Source organism: Plectropomus leopardus, chromosome 11 (genome assembly GCF_026936395.1).
Source record: "Plectropomus leopardus strain MGB_pleo_1.0 chromosome 11, ASM2693639v1, whole genome shotgun sequence".
NCBI lineage: Eukaryota > Metazoa > Chordata > Actinopteri > Perciformes > Serranidae > Plectropomus > Plectropomus leopardus.
Window position 1 is genome coordinate 17,707,927 of NC_142186.1, and position 15,082 is coordinate 17,723,008.

The following is a 15,082-nucleotide window of genomic DNA, read 5'->3' on the forward strand; positions in this document are numbered from 1 at the left end:
TTCACTGCGCTGAGCCCCTCTCTAAAGCCTGTAAATTACACCACGGTGCAACAAGCTCACTGCTTGATGCTGCTTGTGTCTTTTTATATTTTGCTGTGGGGGGAAATGAGCATGATTTACAGTTCATTATGAGTCATGTTTTACTATCAATGCTGACATCAAACCGCATCAGGGTAATGTTGATTGTTCAGTAACAGGATGTACTGGAGAGCTCTCCGTGTGCAGTTTACCACTGCACAGGGTGGTTTACGGTTGTTTACAGGAGTTAAGGTTAACTGACTGACTGAGGTCTAACAGCAGTACCACGCCCCCTTCTCCCTCTCCCCCTCTCCCTCTCATTCCTGAGGCAAATCCACAGAAGAACAGACTCCACTTGGTGCAGCCGAGTTCTGAGGAACCTCCACAAAAAAACTCTTTTCATTTTATTTGCATGCTGTAAAAAAAGGTCCATATTTCCCTCTCGCCCGAAGTAACACGTAGAAAACTTGTTTTGCAAAGTTCGGCTCACTGGGCGGAGAGAAAGTGTAACTCTTGTTAGAGTTTATAGAAGGCTGAAACACGGTAAGTTTATTTAACTTCCCATATGCGTGCTCTGTAATGAATGCGTTTCTTTGAATGCATACCTTAAAATAATTTGAACAGCTTAATGTGCGACTCTCATAAACACATTTGTGACCTCGCGTTGCTGTCTTGCAGAACTTTTCCATATCTTTTTGTTTTCGCCGGTTATCCTGAACACAACTTCCAACCCCCAGCTTCCGACTAAATGCATGTGACCTTTTCTTACATCCAGCTCATGTGCTCTCATATTTTTGAATTCATATAGCTAATGTGTTTTTTTTTTTTCCATTCACGGTGTATAATGTTCATTGTCTCCAAGTTGTAGTTTTTTTCCCACTTGGATTAAGTTGGCGCGGTTGCATCCTGCCCTGAAATGCCACGCCGTCTGAGAAGTTAAAAGGAGTTCAGTGTCACGCTTTCTACCCTGAGGGCTGCCAGAAACACTGTAGCCAACATTTTCCAAAATGTTCTTTGATCTTTATCGCGATAATCGGCGAGAACAACAACAACGTGACTTCAAAAATAAGTCACTATTTAAACACTTACTTTTAATGTCTGCAGCAGGAATCATTAAGAAGTCTTTATTAGCCTATGAAAGGGCGTGTGAAGCATAGGCAGATTAGGAGCCATTGGGCCCCTGGGCACACATAAGCAAAGGGTCCCACAACCTTTCTTTACATAAAAGCAAGACACACAGACTACCTTAATTTCTGTGGTTGTTATACATCTTTTTCTGGTTTTGTGTCTTTTTGTAGCCATTTGGGTCACTTTGAAGTTTTTTGTCTCATTGAGGTACTTTGTGTCATCTTGTAGTCATTTTCTAGCTCTTTGCAAATGCCCTCTCTTAGTAGTAATGTTTTGTCGCTGATTGTATTGTGTCGCCTTGTAGTCATTTTGTGGCTCGTTGTGGTTGTTTTTTCTCTCATAGTAGTTGTTTTGTAGCCATTTGGGTCACTTTGACGTAATTGATTTGTGGTAATAAGGTATGTCAGTGTTGCCTTGTAGTCATTTTGTGTTTTTCTGTGGTTGTTTGATATCTTTTTGTTATTTGTGTGTATTTGCAGTTCCTTTGCATATCGTTGTTGTCCTTTGTGTCTCTCTGTGGTCATTCTGACTCTCCTGCTCGTTACATGTTTGTCTGAGAGGCATCTTAGAAGTGAAGGCCACTTTTTGCCCCTGGCCTGTGCCCAGTTGGTCCAGTCAGTAGTGCAACTATGGTCAAAGGGTTGATATTTGTATTTAAAGTCTCAGAGCACTCATATGGGCATGCCTATAAGGGTTAATGTAAGCAATACCCCCTTTTTTAATTACAAATGTACTACGTTAATCCCCTTTATTATAATCCATGGTAATTAATTTTTTTAAGTGCTGCTTTAAAGGCATCTTTCCTGACTCCCCATTCTCCTCCTCAACATCACTCAGAAGGCTAACAAACAAGATTATTGGATTGGTTCTTGTTAGAATAACTCACCCTGTATTTGTTTGATAAAACCTGATTGGCAGCCCTTTGTTGTTAATCCTGCTCCCGGGGTTGAAGTGTTCATCTCTCTCCACTCCAGCTCCATGTTCACACCCCCACTCTAGTCATGCATGAATCCCCAGCAGTGCTCTGGGCCAGGGAGGGAAACCTTGGCTCTGCTAACGTAGGCTTTGATCTTTGCAATGCAAAACATTTTATTCCACGGCTTAGATGCATTTATTTTCAAGCGTGCAGCTAAAGCTGCTTGTACCTGCATTACATTTTGTTGTGCTGTCTTGGTATTTTATAAGTATAATGTGACTGAAGTTAACAAAACTGTAGCAAGCATGCCCTTTGGTCATGCAGTGTCCTTAAAGGTCCAGTGTATAAGAGTTAGCAGGATTTAGTGACATCTAGTGGTGAGGATTGAGGATTGCAACCAGCTGAATCTTCTCCCTGTTAGAATTCCCTGTCCTTTGTTCAGGAGGTGCTTACCTCTCCATAACAAACAGACCAGGTGATTTAAACCAGTGAAAACACTGAAACAAGCAGTTTCACATCACAATGTTTGACATGTCGGAGAGGGGCCACTAGCCCGCCACATGCTAATGTGTGCTCACCCGTTTTCTCTGATAACTTAAGGTCCAGACGTTCTGGAAATTTTTACTTGGCCAAATTATCCGCAGAGGTCTCTTCCTCTCCAAAACAGATGGACTGGGTAATTTAGACTGATAGAAACACTGAGTTTTGCATTAAAACAATAAATAATATTTTTCTGACGCTGTTGTTGCGGAGGGGCTTCTAACTACAGCTGCCAACATTAAAAACACGAATGGCCAGTGTTTGGTTTCTCTGTTCTGGGTTAGAAACATGGGCATCTCTGTGGATGAGGACCCACTCCCTATGTATATATAAACGATTCATTCAAAGATAATTGAAAACACTATGGCTCTTATTTTCAGGCTATTATAGATTAAAGTAGTTATTATATTATATTATATTATATTATATTATATTATATTATATTATTATTATATTATTATTATATTATTATTATATGATATTTCTACAAGTACATTCCCTTAAATTTCACAGAAGGTTCTAGAGACTATATAGATTAAAAAAACAACCCTAGGAGGTTGGTCTCCATGTGAGGACTAGAGGACTAGATGACGCGGGAAAATAGAACCTAACCCACTGACCAAATATCAGATGCAACACAACACCAGCCTGGCCATGTACCCCTCAAATGCCAAGCCCGTGCATCGAGGAGCTTCGCCTTAAATAGCACCTCTTCACTTTCGCAGAGTCAGGAGACCGTATCAGTAAGACACATTTCCTGATAACATAGTGTCTAGCCAAGATGGAGCTTTATGTCCCTGCCAGGCAGGGTTTCATTAAAGGGGCACTAATGAAAACCTTTATTGAGTTGCATTATGGGAATTGTCAGACCCAGTGTTTTTGAAGCTTGACCTGTAGAAGAGGGGCAGCAACTGATGTGTTTTCATTTTCGGTTAATCTGTCACTTATTTTCTTGATGAATCGATTAATTGTTTGGACTATAAAATGTCAGAAAATAATGAATAATGTGGGAGTGTTTCCCAGAGCTCAAGATGACATAATCAAATGTCTTGTTTTGCCCGCAACACAAACATACTCAGTTTACCATCACAGAGGAATAAAGAAACTATAAAATACTCCCATTTAAGATGCTGGAGTCAGAGACTTTTAACTTTTTTTTCCCCTTAAAAAAACTCAAATTGAAAAATCGATTAATAAATAGGTTGGTGATTAATTTAAATCAACAACTAACAAACTGATAATAATCGTTACAGCTCTATGTAGAAGGTGCTTGAAGTCAGATTATCTCCAGCCTTGATTTTGAGTACTTGTGCTTTAAAAGTATCATTTTAGCTGTAGTTTATTGCACAAAAACAAGTTGGTTAATAAAGCATGTCCTCTATTTCTGATCCCTCACTGTTTTGGAAAACAACTCGCCCTCACTAACCATAACTGGCTCTTTGAGGTATTAGAGGGGAGCTGCTAGAGATTTTGAAAACAAGCACCTCTCTGTTCTCAGCAGGGCGGTTTAAGTTGCCGAGTTATTTTAGTCTGAAGGGAGTCAGTGAGTTACAAAGTTTATCTGTAAATCACATTTTTTTAAAAAAAAGCTTCAGCTTCCGGTCACCCCAGCACATTACCCACATAAAAAAAGCAACCGCCACAAAATGTGTGCACATCTATGACTGCTCTGTATTATGTATCTTTTTCCTGTTTGTGTCTTATCCGCAGGTGCAATGGATCTTGTGGCGTTGGTGGCGTTCAGCTCCTGGCTGGCTCCTGCACTTGGTGAGCATCCGTTTCGTTAAACGTTCAACGGCTTTATGTTGTTCCTTCTTTAATACCGACCGATATGAGCGTGGTGTACTTAAGGTGCTTCCCCCGATCTGTAGGTTTAGTTGTGTTTTTAAGTTCCTCGACACTAAATGAACTGATGTGTCTGTATAACAGGATCAGCGTTTGGCAGGGAGGTGTTTGGTAAGTTTTCTGCATTAGAGTGGTACCTGGCAATGCATGGCCATTGATTTCTGCTCACTTATGTGAAATGGCTGCTTGCCATGTGCTCCTTTTGTATATAAAATGTCATGTCTTAATGTTAGCATTGCAGTCATACTTTTCAGTTCATTTGATATTTTCCATTTTAAATCACATGTCTGTGTGATGCAGTGAGAGAAGGCCATGTCAGAGTAGTGTAAATGTTTCCGTACACTGCAGTTTGAATAATTACTTATTCACACTACTTCCAAGTTTTTCACTGTTAATGCGGGTCCTGGTCTTTGATTCATTTCTCTGTGCGCCCTGCATGCCATCAGTTGAGCTTGATGTTAAGCAGATTTACCTACACTTAAGCTTTTTTTATTCTCTCTGACTCTCAGGTCTGTTGGAGTCTGACCTTATTTTCAAAGGCTCATCAGCACCAATATGATAAAATGTGTTTTTGCAGAGACTGACAGTATTTACTGCCCGATAATGAGGTCAAAGTTGACTCCAGCACTTTGCCCTTACTGTGCAGTGAATGGGATGTGCAGTGTATAAAATATTCAATATTATTCATGTATCATGCTCATTTGTAACAGCTAGTGTCAGACTTCATTGAATAATGTACATCAAGGATGTGATTCTTATACTGGGTGTCAACTTTTAGCATCTAAACTTATGTTGATGAGCTGTTGGAACAAGCTGCAACAGCCAAACTTATACTTCAAGTCAACTTATACTTACAGATCATCATTTAACTGGATTCAACATCACCTGTCTAAGTTTTCTGGGACTGACTGACATTTAAAATGCTGCACACAGTCTGTTAAACATTTTAATGAGAGCTGTAAAAACAGTAACACATTAATGATGGGAAATGTTGCCGAGTACAAGTAGGAAAGTGTTTTATGTAACATTCAGTGTGCTACTCCAAGGTTAAATTTTTCTTGCTCCAAACACCGATGCTCATGTAAACAATGTCTGCTTTGTGTCTTTATTATTATGCCAAGTGAAGCCGTCTGTTTTAATTATTGTGGTTGTTCTCTTGTTGAACATGTGGCAGGAATTGTGATTTAGCTCATTACCAAGTACAGTATGTTTTCCGGCGGGATTTAAAAGACTGGAGCATAACATGAATGTGGCCAACATGTGTTTCCACATGGGAGAAGAGATGCGAAGGAGCAGAGGGGTCTGAACTTTCCCACATCCCTGACGGCACGCAGATTGACAAAGATCAGGGCAAAACAGTAAATACACAGTAGGCAATAGATCTGAGCAGTATCTATTCTTTTCATACTTTCTAGACATCTCAGCGGGGTACGCGGTATATGACGTTACGTGTGCATATAAAGGCTTTGTTTGATGTATGATCATTGCTATGTTTAAATGCTCACTAATATTTCATTATTGTTCCAAATATGACAATGCTCAGAATTTGATACAGGTTTAAAGCAATTTTTTATTCTAGATTATTCTCGTTTTAATAGCATTATTTGGACACATATACAGGTCAGTCATAATATTTGTCTCATTTGGGCGTTTTACTGCAGTTTAAGACGCTGCAGAGTCTTGTCTGTTTACCATTAGCTCTGTGCATTGTTATGGATGCGTTGTTCACAAACCAACTTGCCAGCAGTCTGCAAGGCTTGTGTAGAGATGCATGCTCAAAAGAAAATACCGCATTCATAGTGGAATGAAGAAAGAAGACTTTTACACATAATTAAAGGTTTTTATAGGCGCAAATAACGCCACACCGACCTCTTCAAGAAGGGGGCTGAAGGAATGAAAGAGTGAGGCTGTGATCTTACGATCCAACAAGTCCACCACCAGTGGAAAAAAATTTGATGCAAAAAAAAAAAGAAGCGGCTCCACCTGTTCCATTTTTTTTATATTTAGACGCTATAAAGGACATGTTAGGGCATGATAATCAGGGTATGCAGGGCTGCTTGTAAATGGGAATATTAATGGAATATTTTTTTCATTAGACATGTAAACAGCTAAGTAGGAATATTGTCTTTTTCAGAAAAAGGGCAAAAACTGGACTATTTTGTGTTTGAAATTATTGTCTCTGTCTAGCCTGTGCTTCTATGTTTCTAATATGCATTTTGTGAACTTAGGCAAGTCTTGTAGGGCCTAAATAGTTCAAATGGCTCACAGAATAATAAATAAATAGGAAAATAAGCTCTCCTCTTGCTGGAAAACCCGGTGGCACATCACGCGGCTGTACCGAGATGATGTGTGTAATGAAATCATGTGGCTATTCAATTGTTTTTGTAGTTGGAAAGCATCATTTCAAGATAAAATCATGTGTGGCATACTCCCAAACGGGGGCAGAGGCAATTCTCTTTTTATCAATTCTGTAATGTTACCCCCACCACCAGTTCCACCAATCGAGACTGACCTCCTGTGGTACATGCTGTGCACTACCCTGCCTTAGTACAGCATCTCAGTTTATCGGTTCAATAGAAAGAGGAGCAGTGTATTTTTGATGGTGTTGAAAATCATACATTAAGGATATCTTAAATCCCCAGTATACTGTAATACTTTGATACCGCCCAAACCAGGGTAAACTAAGGGATTTAGAGTGAAGTCTCTTATTTTACAATTTGGTCTTGTATAATTTTTATCATAAAACTGATACGAAAATACAAGTTTGGGCTTGATACTAACCTTTTGGGCCTCTCTGCACAGTGAATTTGCCCCACTACCATCAATTTTGCCACTTGCTGACATGCACTCACACCACCGTGTAAATGTATTATAAAGACTAATGATTTTTGCTTTTTTTTCACAGCCTCAGCGGCAGATGAGGACAAAGGTGGGTATTATTTGAACAGAAGCTTAGAAAAGTCAAATTAAGATAAGCTGCACACTCATTTTAGCTGGCATATAAATTGGCACTGGCACCAAACTGGCTAATGACTAGATGGATGACTGAGGCGCTGAAAGTGCTGAATAGCTGTCATATCATGAGTGCTCTCTGAAGTGTGTCAGTGGGTAAATCTGCTTCTCATTTGTTTCCTCTCTCTTTTCTCTCCTACCAGACTCCGACAGTGCTTTTCATTACGGTGAGTGTTAAGCAGATGAACGTGGCGTTCTAAGGCTGACCTTCTACACAGGAAACATCTGAGAGGTCCAGATGAGTTTGCATTTTCCATTTGTTTTTCCAGAAGGGATGGAAAACTGTCACCCTCAAAGGCCGAGCTTCATGAGAAGTCCCTCTGCAAATATTTCTTATCCTGCGTCCACTGTGTCACAGGCCTGATTCTGGTCCGTCTTAGGCACCAGAGTGTATAAAATTCTGCGCTGATATCTTATGAATACCTACCATTTCAATGGGAAACAGGCAATTTTAGTAGTGCTCTCCATACTCATACTGTGCCATTAGTATATGCCCTTTTAGAAAACTACCAAAGCAATGTTTCCCAACCTGTGGGTCAGGACTCCTCGGGGGGTCCCAAGAAAAATCTGAGGGGTCACAAGACATTAACAAAGATCGGTTGTATCTTTGCTCTAGCTTTCATCTGTTTTGTCTTTGTCCTTATAAAGTTTTGGCTGTTTTAATCTCCTCTGACGTTCCATAGAATTAAAGGAGCTCTATACGACATTCAGGACATTAATATAGTGCATGTTTTTGCATGGTTATATCCCAGTGGTTAACTAATCGCGCTACTCTGCACTATGGTCATATAGCAGTTATCGCTGATATACAGACAGCATCTGCGCAGAAGTGTTGCACCCACCTTCGTTATCTCCCTGGTAACAATGTTTGCTTTGCCAGCGCTATTGCTGTTCTAAGTGCTACTTATTGAGTTAGCACTTTTAGCTGTCGGCTCAGCCACCTCCACGTTGAGAGCCACGTGCAGACAATCCCACCTCAGGCTCGAAATTACAAATATGCTCTGAATGTCACATAGAGCTCCTTTCAACAACCTTTTGTCAAAGTTAAAGCTGCACAATATGAGGAGAATATGCTATAATGTTGACACTAATGATAGTTTCGCCCATGTGCTGCTTAAATACAAAAATGGAAGGAAAATTCTTTGCAATTTGCAATGCATTTATACTTTTTTTTAAAAAAATTTGAACTGAGCACAAAAGGGGCCAATTAAAAAAGAATAATACTAACATTACGTATACAGTGCAGTGTCCTACTGATACTCTCTCTTTGTACTGGTACTCATGGTGTGTTTATAGCAGAGGTTAACCTCATGATGACAGTTATACATACATATATATATATATATATATATATATATATATATATATACACATACATGCAAAAAAATCTTTTGTGGCATGTTTTTTTTTTCGCAATAAACATGCTAATGCTTGCATTTAGTTGTGATATTGCTGGTTAATTAGCTAACTAGGCAAGGCAATTTTTGATGAACGCAAACTAAGCTGTAATCCTCTCTGTTTTGGTAACAACATAAACAGTAGATGATGTTAGCATTGCAAGGCTACAGTATTATCTTATAATAACTCAACAGATCAAAATCGTGTCCTGTGCCACATTAACTGCTGTTTTGATTCTGTTGCTACTGATGAAAACACAGACTTGTCCTGTTTGTGCGCAATGTATCCAGCCTTATTTTGAAAGCCAGCAACAGAGTTTAAGTTGACCATAGTGTTTACAGTTTTGATGACTGTAGCTCACAGGAATTTGTGGTGTCCCATGACCATTTGGGGGCTGCGGAATATTTCTGCAATGCTGCTCATGAATCAAAGTGTGGTATTTTCACGTTACCGTGCATTTCTGCAGGCAATCTTAAGTACTTTTCTTCATTTCAGATTATGAATCTCTGAGAATCGGTGGCCTGGTTTTCGCAGTGGTGCTTTTCCTCATGGGTATCGCCCTCGTTGTCAGTAAGTGTTCAACCACCTTAAATACACGGATATACTCGGATGTGTATTGCTGAGTGTCAGTGTAACCACACTGTGATCCCTGTATGTGTGAGCTGACCTCTCAGTCTACAAAAACAAGCAGGCCTCTGTTTCTGCCAGAGGTCTGGGAGGGAGTCACTGATGCATTTGCACAATCTCAGCACTCGACACTCTCATGATCTGTGCATCACAGCAATTTGCCCTTTATACCTTCTCCCTTTCCTCACTCACAGTGTCCTTCCAAGGTTCCCTTTCCACAATTGCCAGCACATGCTGTCACTGCCAGTAGTAGCCCTGAAACCAAAACCACACAATAAATAATTTATTTGGACCCACACAATCTGCCAGTCTGATTCAAGATCGCTGTGGATTCCTAACTGCCCTCTGTGGAGTGGTTGCATTGAACTAAAATGATAAGAACCAGAGAATCAATGTGTATTTGAAAAACAATTGCTTTGAAAGGTGTAATGTGACATCTAAATACTAACAGGCCATCAGAGCGCCACAGCTAAAAAGACGAATAAATACACAGATTCAATGTAGACGGTTTAATGGAGGCTATTATTGTTTTCTTGCTGAAACATGTTTGTTTAATTCTGTTATCTGTTCTCACAACTGTATGCTTGAGCAATACAGAATATTCAAGGTTCCTGTGGACCTTAAGTCATAAGTATGGATTTCATTCCATCTAAAAATAAGGCTTTAATTGGTATTAAAATGTCCAAAATCAGGCTTCTGAAAGTCTTAGGTGTGATTATATTAATTATTATTTGCATTGTAAAATCTCAAAATATTCATAACATCTATTTTTTTAAAGTAATTTATTGAATGCTTCTTGCATTAACGTCATGCTGATCAGGATAGCGGGACAAGCAGCTCTCATATTTTGTTTCCAGCCGGGAATGCTCAGAGCAGAGGATCTACTGGCTGCTAGCGAGGTGTTTGGACGACATTGGGAAATGCAAATTGAACAAAAATTTCAACAAAAGGTTTTTTCAAACTCAGCATGATGAAAATCACATCAGTGGAATTCCACATGCAGAGTGAACAATACAAAATTGCCCAGAAAACCCGCCAACAAACACCATGTATTTCTCAGAAAAAGTCATTTTTTTACATCACAGTAAATATTTGGGCAAATCTGTCCCTAACTCCAAGTTATTTATCTCAACTCATATTATTTTTCTTCTACTTTGGTTATTGTACAATTAGTCTTAAATTTCATGTCATGTGGAACTTAAAAAGGCCCCAAAAAGTCTTAAATCTAACTTTCCCTTAAGCTGTAGGAACCCTAATACTGATTTTCCATTTTAACTCAAAAATAACCTTTAAGTAACGTGTGAATATACTTCAACTTTGTACGGTTGTAAAAGTTACAGCTAAATTTTTCTTTAGCGCCAACAGGTTGTGTAAAATACTGCTCAAGTGATAGAAGTAGAGTATCTGTTTGATTGAAGAAAGATCTTGATTTAATCTGCACTTGTGAAAGTGTGACATTAAATGCTACAAAGGTCTTACAGGCACAGCATAAAACAGAACATAAAGAGGGCAAACCCTGGAAGTTTATCGTCTGGCATTTAAAATACTGCATTTAAACCATCATTGACAGCAACAGGCACCCTTTGGCGCCTCCCAGTGTCAGAGTGAGTGAGTAAAGGATGAGTGTTTTCTTTCAAGATGCTCACAGCTTTATTCTTAGTCCTGAGAGTATGTAGGTCACCAGACTGGTCTAGGATTTCTCAGCTTTTTGCGGGTCACAACTAGTCTAGTAAGTACACATCTTAGTTGACACTTGAGACTACAAGAGCATGTTGCTGTTTGTGAGTCCATTCTAAATCAAAGTTGTGTACAACATTCCTAATACAGGCTGTAGATACATTCCTTCAAAAAGTATATTCAGTTTTCAGAGAAGTACACATTAGAGAGTACATGGATATTTTGAAGCTGTTTCAACAGTTTGTCCATGAAGTTTTATCAAGAAATCCCGCACGGTGCAGATAATACTGTCTGTAGTTTTACAACATTAACCTACATGAAACTGCTCACGTGTTTAAAGAGCCTGTCTGTCGTACAAATTGGCTGCTACACTTTAGGTTCCATCTTGCAGACCAAATAAGTCAGTGTCAGTGAAATATTTGTAAAGATAACATCTCTACTGTTGATCACATTTTAACTTGTTTAACTTATAGAACAATTCAGCGCAGTATGAAGCCTTGCAGGTCCTCTGTAGTAAGACTAGACAGATCAGACATCGTTTCATTGGCAAAGACACTGCTGTTGACTCGAAAGACAGAGAAAGGAGATGTTTTGTAAAATGTGTTCAGCAGTGTGCTTCTATGATGTTTATAGACAAACTGAAGTAGGTCTAAATGAGGTTAAAACTCCTCTGCAGACTTTCACACATAAAAATGTTCCTAGCTGGACATTATTCAACACACTGGCTCCTGTATTTTGAGCAAAGTTAAACAACAGAATGTTGTTATGATTCAGATACATGAATAAAGTCTTGTGCTCGGGCCAGTAAGCTGAAGGCTTATAAGGCCTCCAAAGGCTTGGAGCCCAGATGGGCTTATTGGCACAAGCTCAAAACTGTAATCATGTACCTATCAAGGCCTGGAACAACCTCTTCCTCTTTTAGTACTAAAGGGGGCTGGAGGTGGGGTTAGGGGTACACCGCAAACTGATACAGCTGCGTACATTCTATTTAGGTCTCATTACACTTGTGCAACAAAAAGTTGCAGTTTTAAATGTGTTTAATTATTTTTTCTTGTGATTTTCTGTCAAAAACAGCCAAGAAGTGTAGCTGTTCAAACAGTGACAAGTCAAGGTAAGTGAGTAAGATTGGTTTAAACCAGACCCTTATCTGTAAAGAAAAAAAAAGTGTTTTCTGTTAAATAGAACCAACATTGAAATATTTTGTTATATATGCTGTTGTAAGATCGCAGTGTTTCATTATGTAACGGTTTCTCAGGTCCAGAGGTCCTGACACGGAATCAGGTGTTCCAAGGGGTAAATATTTTTCCTTCCTCTATAATAATTACTAGGAATGTTAAATGCCTGTTAAGTAAATGTATTGCCATTTTATTTATTTATTTATTCTAAAACAGTTATCTAAAACTCTTTCTACAGCTTAGGCATGGAGACAAAGAGCAGTGGAGATCCGGTAAGTGTCTTTTAAACATCTGTGAATTTATTTCCTATGAAAGAAAACAGAAGAGATTAGCTGTGTTCAAAATTGCATACTTTTTCTTTTTTACTTTTAGTATGTTCTGCAGCTACCCTTACAAGGTACACACTGTTGTACGGAGTATGCATACAGAGAATGCCTTAAATTGTTCATATATCTGTTGCAGTCTGTGTCTCCAAATTTGAAATATAAAGAAAATGTATGTAAATCAGAATGCAGCGAGTGAGCAGTCATCTGTCGGTATCTCAGTCAATGTGACATATTTTCTGCTTCAAAGAGGATTGTGGGTCAGAATAGCCAGAAAAGCATGCTGGTTCACATGCTGCAAAATGCCACCAGATGCAGTTGGACATCCTCTAATTTTTTTTGACACTTGATATATTATGTATTGGAACATGCAAAATATTTTTGGTATACTAAATGGTGTGGAAAATCGGTTATTGGAACACAGATGGTTTCAAAATAAATGAAACATATCCTCTCCCTCTTGTCCACAGTGTTGCTGACTGCCATTAGGTGGCAGCAAATACCTTGATCACAGCTGAGGACAATCTTTCCATGAACACGAGAAGCTTTCTTCAATTTTCATAATGTTACTGTGCTCCTTTTTTTCCCCCCTTTTTTAAAATGTTTTTATCATCAATAAGTGCCAACTTTATATGGTAGCAATAGTGTGATTATCATTTGTATATTTGTGTGACTTTCAAATTAATGCAAAAAAAATTAAACTCATGTATGAAAAGATTTCTTTCATTTTTTTTAAATGTATCATTATTACAATTCTCTGCCTTAGAAGTTGAGCAAACAGCCTTCTGTTATGCTGCGCTCCTTCTGCTGATGCTGCAAACAGTTCAGTTACACATGCAGTAGTAACTACCAGCAGTAAGTGTGAATGATTTATGTGCTGCATTGTGCAGCACTTGGAAAGGGCTGTCTTAAAAAAAACTCTTAATTTTACTTATCTCTGTGTTCAGTGCTGTTTTATTGGCAGCTTTTCAACAGTAGTCAGCCTGGCAGCCTCTGTGTATGTTAAAGATGCATATGCAGGCTGTTTTCTCCCTGGTGTTGCAGGAACGGGCTGACTGCACTGCACAAAAGACCATGCGTGGCACATAAACTGGTGCATTTTGAGCATGCAAGCAGTGTTTCTATTGTCTATATAGCATTATTAGTAAAAAAAAAAAATAATAATTAAAAAAACTCACAACGCACAAGACTGAATGATACTAAGTGGATTGTTGAAGATATTTTATTCATCTACTTTGCAGTAAGATTACAATCATTGCCTACCATGTAATCTAATTTTGGGCCACTGTTGCGACCCACTACACTATAGTCAACAATGTCTTTATTGGGAGCACTTTGGATGCAATGTTTCACTGTGGCCAGCAGAGGGTCCCTGCTGAGTTTACAGAGAGGCATCTGCATGCTGTCCTGTCCAGCTACCTTGCTCCATATCCAGTCTGAAACTGCAACCCAACAAGCTGCTAAATATCTGGGAGACAGAGCTCTTGTGCTTCTCTACTGTGCAGCCATGGCCACCACAGGTTTGACAGCTTTTTCTTCTTTTATGGGCTTTTAAAGGGTGTAAAATGCATGAGACAGTTGTCAGCTCTGCATATTATCTAAGCAGAAAAAGAATGATTTCTTTAGTTATCATATATGTTACCGTTTTGTGATTTGTCATTTGGATGAATAAAATGGATTGTTATATTTTCATGCTCATTTTAGTGTCCTTGATTACACTGCTGCATTGTTGCTTCTATGCCAAGAGCCAATTTACTGCTGATGCATTCATCAGTGTCATTAAAAAAAAGGAGTTCGTCCCACTGGGATGAACAAATAAAAAGTACCAACAATGTCTAGGGGTTATTTCTGTCAAACTGAGCAGCCTTTGTAGCAGAGAGAAAACTGTAAAGAAATATAAAACTGACGACTCAGCCACTTGGGAGTGAAGGTTCAGCAGCATGCAAGCCGCAATATTGACGCCCAGATACTCTGACAATCTGACACAGGCTGCAGCCTGAGTACAGCTGTATTGGCAACACAAATCACTGTGTAGGTTAAGAATGGAAATCTGTATTAACAATGTTGCATTAAATTTTTAACAGCTGTAGATTCTTAAACTCTAAATCATCTTTGAAAAGCTACTATTCAAGCTCTTGTTTTCTCTCTGCTGCTGTGGTGGTGGTACTCCTGTGCTGCATCCTGCAGCTGGCTTGTAACCCACTTTTCTCATGGTGCATCTTTTTCTGCTGAGCCAAGATGCTGCATTGGGCTTCTTTCAGTGGAAAAAAAAAAATACTCCTGAGGAGTTGTGGAGCCAAGCCTGCAGATCTGGAGGGCTGCAAACCTTGCTATCCATTATGCTGGACTGAACACACCATTAAAGCTTATTGCTCTTGTTGGTGCTGCATTTAACACCTGGATTATGTTTTATGCAACTGACT

At 39.1% G+C, this 15,082-nt stretch overlaps 1 protein-coding gene across 2 annotated transcripts; it reads left to right on the top strand.

Annotated features, from left to right (window-relative positions):
• Positions 1 to 315: 315 nt before the first annotated feature.
• fxyd6l (FXYD domain containing ion transport regulator 6 like) lies at positions 316 to 13,376 on the top strand. 2 transcript variants are annotated; one of them, XM_042489632.2, is made up of 10 exons: positions 316 to 561; positions 4,313 to 4,369; positions 4,532 to 4,558; positions 7,353 to 7,376; positions 7,603 to 7,626; positions 9,353 to 9,427; positions 12,236 to 12,272; positions 12,417 to 12,454; positions 12,575 to 12,608; positions 13,130 to 13,376. In XM_042489632.2, exons 2-9 carry the CDS (start codon positions 4,318 to 4,320, stop codon positions 12,577 to 12,579), a joined length of 282 nt encoding a protein of 93 aa, XP_042345566.2. In that variant the 5' UTR covers positions 316 to 561; positions 4,313 to 4,317; the 3' UTR covers positions 12,580 to 12,608; positions 13,130 to 13,376. The 2 variants fall into 2 exon arrangements, with proteins under 2 accessions (XP_042345566.2, XP_042345567.2); XM_042489633.2 differs by lacking the exon at positions 4,532 to 4,558 and having other exon boundaries at positions 321 to 561.
• The last annotated feature ends 1,706 nt before the right edge of the window (positions 13,377 to 15,082 follow it).

What these genes read in the sequence shown, in the direction of transcription:
- fxyd6l (XM_042489632.2), top strand. Translation starts at nt 4,318, where the DNA reads ATGGATCTTGTGGCGTTGGTGGCGTTCAGCTCCTGGCTGGCTCCTGCA. An exon ending in GTTTGGCAGGGAGGTGTTTG is followed by an intron (nt 4,559 to 7,352) that starts GTAAGTTTTCTG and finishes TTTTTTTCACAG; the next exon opens with CCTCAGCGGCAGATGAGGAC. An exon ending in TCAAACAGTGACAAGTCAAG is followed by an intron (nt 12,273 to 12,416) that starts GTAAGTGAGTAA and finishes ACGGTTTCTCAG; the next exon opens with GTCCAGAGGTCCTGACACGG.